Source organism: Tauraco erythrolophus, chromosome 6, assembly GCF_009769465.1.
Source record: "Tauraco erythrolophus isolate bTauEry1 chromosome 6, bTauEry1.pri, whole genome shotgun sequence".
Classification (NCBI taxonomy): domain Eukaryota; kingdom Metazoa; phylum Chordata; class Aves; order Musophagiformes; family Musophagidae; genus Tauraco; species Tauraco erythrolophus.
The window spans coordinates 571,862-578,377 of record NC_141470.1 but is presented as its reverse complement, the minus strand read 5'-3'; the positions used below and the strand labels follow the sequence as shown (position 1 = coordinate 578,377).

The following is a 6,516-nucleotide window of genomic DNA, read 5'->3' as shown; positions in this document are numbered from 1 at the left end:
ATCAAGGTAAAAGGTTTTCTAGGTCATTGAGAGTGACAGGAGCTACGCAGATGCCTGGCAGGCACTGTGCAGCCCAGCCCATTCTTGTGGGAGCTTTGCTGCATTCAACCCAGGGAGCGCAGCTATGAAGAAGAGATTAAATTTTATGCTGTGGTTGTAAAGTAGGAATAACATGCAAAATGGGATTAAGTCTTAATATGATCTCATATCCAAGCTAGTCCTGGACCACCTAGTACTGACAGTGAGAACATTCTAAGTATTATTACCATTAAAAAAACACACCAAACTTCAAAGGCAAAGCAAACCACAAAAACTATGCTGGTGATGTTAAGAGCGTGCTGTGTGCCCAGTAAGTCGAAGTGTAAATAAGTACATTTTCACTGTCTTCCACTGGCCTCGAGTTATTTCCCAAATCTTTGAATGGGCTGACATGGCCTCAGTCAGGCAGCCAAGTGTGGCACCACTGGTCCACTCGGCTCTGTCACCAGGGCAGCTGCTTTTGTGTGAGAGGCAAGGGGACTCTGGGCCTGGGAAGAGCTTCCTAAGCAGGGAGGGAAATGCCGAAAGGGAAACCCACAATGAAAATAAATCCATATTGGAAATTACTTCGGATGCAAGCAAACAAAAGCAAAGGAGACTTGTGCTGCGAATGCCAGTCTTGCTTTTTTCACCAAGTGGGACCCTCACTGAATTCACCCAGGCTCTGCTGTCCAGTGCTCCCTGGGGGTGCAGTAGCCACTGCAAGCACCATTTTGATACCCCTTAGGCAGTTCTCGGAAACTGTGAACTCAGTCCTTCTTTCACACTAATAGGATTTGGAGGTAACATTCTAGTGACTATGAACTCAAGCTAGGAGTAGCAACACCCCCTACCCTACACACCTCCTTAGAGTCCAATGAAAGAAAAAATCTGGGAGCGGCACTCAATTTAATCTGGGAAACATACAGAAATATGAGACTAGATGAAGTGCATTCCAATTAGGACATCCTCCAGATTTTTTTTTCCTGTTTTTTTCTGAAGCTAGTGTTATCAGTTAAGCACATGAGTCTCCACAGAGCTCAAAAACAGACCTCCTGTCTTGCATCTGGGACAGACAGCATGTTGCCAAGTCCACTCAACCTTTTTGAGACCCTACTCAGAACCGTGCAACAGCCCACATCTGACTGAGGCACCAGTGCAGCCAACTCGTAAGCACGTACTTCCCTGAAAGTCTGTGAAAACTGGTGGGAAGTGACGTGCACCGTTCAGTGTTCTGCTGAGTGAGGCCTAAAGCACCACAGCCCCAATCTGACACAAGGTGCACGGCCAGTTCCTTCGGACTCAGGCAAAGTGCTGCTGAGCTGCAGGCAATGCACAGCCAGAACCAGCTTATCCTGCTATGGAGAACAATGTTCCACTCACAACTTCCCGGCCTAAAGCCTTCTTGTTCTCAAATAAGCAATGGCCTTCCTTGCCTGCCTGATGACTGTAACTCAAAGGAAACTCCACTGGAAGAAAGCAGAGTTAGGTGAGTGCCATTGAAACTTTTACAGAATTTCACCCTTCGGTTCTGCAGGAAAATAGTCAAACATCAGACAGCATATACAGCAAAAATGTAATGCAAAAAGTGTACCAGACCACTAATTTACAAAGCACTGTTTGCCTTAAAGAAATTACATGGAAGAAAGTAAGTTCTCCTTAATGTGATGGTAATTTAAAGCTTTCTCTGGCACAGAAGCAGATGATCTGCACCAGAAGAATAAACTGCAGCAACGAAGGGAAGTATCATCATCCATCCGAGCTAGTTTTCTCCATCCTCTTTGAATAAACACATTTCCCAGTACAGCACAGCTTCTCTAGCACAGCATCTCTAGTTTCACTCCAACGTACCACTACACCGTTTTTGAACACGTAACCTATATACAACTTGAGGTAGTTACCAGTCACCAAATAGAAAACCATGTTCCTTCTCAAAAGGTGAAATTATCTAGACTCTGGCTCTAAAGACGTTGCAAAGATTTATTTCCCATTAGCAGTCAAAATCACAGTTGTGCCACACTTATAGAAGTCCTTAAACAGAGATGTAACCTTAGATGCTTGTGGCATAGCAGTTTGCTCTTCACAGTGGTTTAAAATTTATGCCAGCAGTTTATTATTTAAATATATTTTCATTAGGTAAATGCGACAGAGCTGCTGCACTGAACGCTAAGGAAGAATTGAGAATTACACAGTTAAATTGTGTATTATCATGTAAATGGAAAAGGAATGTCACATGGGATTCTGTGCATTGTTCGAAGAGATAAATGCAGTGAACTATAAATACAAGTTCAATAGTGAGCCTTGTCAGGCAGTTGAATGAAAGCTAGTCTTGGAGGCTGCTGGTAGGTTTTAAAATAAATACTTATACACACAGTTGCAATATCTAATATAGCTATCTAATTGACCATTAATTTTGTTTGTAAAACTGTTGCCTTGTCCTATTAAAAAAAAAAAAAGAAAAAAAACCTGTGGAAAGCACTGTAACGGTCAAAGAAATTATCTTTACGTGAAATTTAATCTAAATAAATGAATATTAACAGACCAAAGAGCTCCTGCAGGTATGAATGCACAGCCCTCTCTGTGTTCAGGGCAAGGTTAGTGCTCAGCATACTGAAGACAGCACCTGCTTGCACAGCAGCCACTGAGCACACTGCTGCGTTCATCACGAGGTGCCTGTCCAGATGTAGAAGAGATTATGCTGCTGTTTGGTTATAGCAGGATATATACCGGCATTCAGGGTTTAAAGAGGATTAGTTTGTCCTTTGTCCTTATTCTGGCTGTATTTTGACCCACTGCTACTGTTTCACCCTACCTAGAACAACTTTTGTAGGAAAAAATACACCAACTACTTCAGCACGATTGAAAAGCTTTTCTGTTCTCCAATTCTTCCTCAGTTTCCATTACAAAGATAACCAAATTGGGAAGAGGACCGAGAACCATTATAAACATCTACTGAAAGCAACAGCAACCTCCGCTGATGTTTCTGGTACAGTAACACTGGTGGGTGGTTGGTAAGAGGTTAAGAGGTTGGTACCTTGTCCCAGCACCTGAAGAAGCTGACAGCAGCTAAGTCCACACCATTCGTACCAGTTTGCTGAAACTAACTGCTTCATCTATCTCAGTGCTAGTCAAGGCAGTTCATTTCAGGCTTTAAAAACAACAACAAAAATGTCTATTCAGCTAAAGTATGCAATAGTCACGTTATTTTAGCCACTTGAAGAGCTTTTGCTCTTTCAGTGACACAACAGCGGGGGGGAGGTGGGGTGGGGTGGTCGGGGCGCGGGGAGAGAGAGGAAGGGTAGCATTTGAAAGCTTAGCTTAACTCTCCCCGGCCTTGCATTGGAGGGGAACAAGTGAAAGTTCATTCCGTGCAGTGGAATGAGAAACTGGAAAGACAGCGTTTTCATCACCCATCAGAGAAGACCGAGGAGGTGCATGCTTCCTTGCCAAAGCTCAGGCAAACATTCAGGACAAAGAAGGCAAAACATTAACACACTTTACTGAAATATCAGTTTCTTTAGTATGTTACAGAAAAGCTTACGAACACATATAACGTACATAAAAGGCAGACTTTGTAAAATAAAAAGGTCTTCTTTTATAAAAAAGTCAAAAGTAAAGTGCATGAAACAGTTTTTCCTCCACTTTAACAATTGCGTCAAAGTCTTAGCACACAGCAATGTTTTTAAAACCTGGGAGATCCTCTTGTGTCACCCATTAGTCAGTCACTTTACTGGTCAGACAAAACGATGATGGTGACGATTACAAACAAAGGCTTAAGAATCGAAACAGTTCAGCCAGACGCCTCCACAACAAAGACTAAGAGCTAATGGAATATGGGCTTCCTATACACTTCTCATCTACACGATTTAACAATCAGCAGAAAGGTTCACTCTCGTTAAAGAAAACCGGTAAGAAACAAGCTTCATAAATAGGGCAGTTTTGCTAGTTCGGGGCTCCCCTCTTGTGCAATCAGTTCTTGGTCTACGAGTATCAACATTCGTACTTTAATATGCTGTTGCAAAAAGAACATATAAAAAAAAAGTTTCCGCCTGCTTCCTTTGGAAGAAGGTAGTCGACCTCAATCCAGACAAAGACGACAGCTTTCCTACAGGGTCTCTTGCAAGGGCGAGTGCACCAAGAGTTAAGGAAATCACTCAGGAAGCTGAATCCTCTCACTTTTTCAAGCTCCGGGAGCAGAGCCGCGGCGTGGAACTCGGCTATAATCATCCCGATTGCGCTCTGCATCTTCAGAGATCTTGACAAACGCGAATTAACTGCTTCTCTCCACAGCCCCGGCAGGCGGGGAGCCCGTGATTACCCGCACCCGAGCATGAGCGGCCGCTCCCGGCGGCCGCCACCCCCCCGCCCCGCCCATCCCCGGTAGGGTCAGCCCCGGCAGTCGCGGCGGTGACCAGGCACCGAGCACCGAGGTGGCGGACAAGGCCCGTCAGGAGGTCCCGCTCCCTCGGAGGGGAGAAAAACCGGAGCGATGCGGGTCGCCGGTTCTCGCCGCCGCCCTCGGGGCGGTCAGAGCACGGCGGCCTGTGCGCGGCAGTGGGCGATGTGGCGGTGCACGAAGTCGACGCGGGCCTGCAGCAGCTCGGCCTGCCGCTCCGAGAGGAAGCCGAGGCGCGCCCAGAGCGGCTCCCGCGCCCGGTAGCGGCGGCGCAGCTCGGCGGCTGCGCTGCGGCGCCGGTGCAGCTCGGCCACGCGCCGCGCCGTGCTCTCGCGGAAGACGCAGACGGAGCGGAGCAGCGGCTCGTTGTAGGGGTCCCACATGGCGAGGAGGCGGTAGCCGTGCACCAGCCCCGCCTCGTTGTCCATGAAAACGAGCCCGCCATCAGGGGCGCGGAGCAGGTTGCTGGTGGCGCGGCGCATCACCCGCGGGTCCCACTGCAGGCTGAAGAGGTTGCTGACCAGGCGGTCGAAGTTGGCCGTCAGGTAGTCGAAGAGGATCAGGTCGCTCCACTGCACCAGCTCCACCAGCTGCGACGGCGTCAGGCCGCCCAGCTCCCCCGCCGACAGCGGCTGCAGCCGCCGGCCGGCGCCCGCCTCGGCGCCCCAGGGCGCGGGGGCCACCACGGCGGTGAGGTTGTCCACCCAGCGGGTCAGGCTGACGACGGCGCCGTCGGCCCAGTGCGATCCGCGCAGCTCCTCCCGCACCGGCTCCCACTGCCGCCCGCGGGCCTCCACCAGGGCGAGGGCCATGGGCGGCAGCCGCTCCTGCATGCCCAGCACGCCGGCCAGGTGGTACGAAAGCGCTTCCCCTTGGATCTGCTCCGGGTTGATGCCGTAGCGGACGCAGGCGCGGCTGCCGTCCGACAGCAGCGCCAGCCGGTTGGAGCTGCGCCCGCAGCCGCCCCGCTCCAGCGAGGCCACGCGGGCGGCGCGGGCGGCCGACAGCCACGCCGCCGCATCCTCCGCCGCGAAGCCCGGCGGCACCTGCTCCTCCAGCTCACGGCTCCAGAAGATGCCCCGCTCCACGGGAGAGGCGCCGCCGGCCGGCGGCCGCCCTTCGCCGCCCCGCTGCTCGCGATCCGCCGCCGGCAGCGCCAGCAGCGCCCGGAAAGTTTTCCGCCCACCGCCGTCGGGCTCGGCCCGCGCTTCCGGGGAGCGCCCCCAGCCCCACCGCCCCGGAGGCGGCCCCGCGGGCGGGCGCGGCTCCGGCTCCGGCTGCGCCGCCGCCTCCCGCCGCAGTAGCACCGTCCAGAGCCCCGGCAGGGCTCCCAGCAGCAGCAGCCCCAGTACGGGCAGGGGGCCCGGCGCCACCCGCCTCGCCCACTTCATCCTGCCGCCGCTTCACGCCGCTGCCGCGGGAGGCGGCGGCGGCGCAGCCCCGCCGCTCGGCCGCTCGGCGCGGCGCTGGCGCATGGCCGCGGGCCGGGCCGGGCCGGACCAGCCGCCCGGGGAGCGGCAGCGGGAGCAGCCGAGCCCAGCACGCCCCGGCAGCAGCCCTGCGCCGTGTGCGCCCCTCTCCGCCGGCGACCGGGAGGCACGGGCACCCGCACCACGTGGGGCAGCCGGGGGGGAGGCTGGGGGCGCGCCCGGCCCGCCCCGTTTCCCGGCGTGGCCCTCCGCTTAAAGCGGCGATGCCACGCGCGGCGGTGGGTCCGTGGGCGACGGGGCCCCGCGTCGAGCAGGCGGAAGGGGGTGGTGCTGCGGCGTGGGGGCCGCGCCGGCCGCCCACGGGAAGGGAGAAGGCTGCGGCGGGGCCGCTCCGCTGCTTCCTCCTCCCGCGGCAGGCTCCACACCGGAGCCTGCACACCGAGGGAGGGAAGGAGGGAGGGAGGGAGGGCGGGCGAGGGGACAGGAGAAGGCGGTGCGCACGCCGCTGGGGCCGCCCTCCGTGCCGGTACGCGGGCTCCCGCGGAGGCCCCGGGCGCCGCTGCGCCGCTTCCCGCGCTGCGGTCACCGGCGGATCGGCACCGCCTCCGCTGCCCTGGCCGGGGGCGGAGGCCGGGAGCCGGTAGGTGATTGCGCGAAGGGAGCGAAACGCGC

The 6,516-nt window shown here is 54.9% G+C and overlaps 1 protein-coding gene across 1 annotated transcript; it reads right to left on the bottom strand.

The window, feature by feature from the left end:
- Positions 1 to 4,545: 4,545 nt before the first annotated feature.
- Positions 4,546 to 5,805, bottom strand: FJX1 (four-jointed box kinase 1). The gene has a single exon (XM_086613971.1). The coding sequence runs from the start codon at positions 5,803 to 5,805 to the stop codon at positions 4,546 to 4,548; it is 1,260 nt and encodes a 419-aa protein (XP_086470097.1).
- Between the last annotated feature and the right edge of the window lie 711 nt (positions 5,806 to 6,516).

Bases quoted from the DNA above. Each gene is read 5' to 3' on its own strand.
- FJX1 (XM_086613971.1), bottom strand. From the start codon at position 5,805: ATGAAGTGGGCGAGGCGGGTGGCGCCGGGCCCCCTGCCCGTACTGGGG.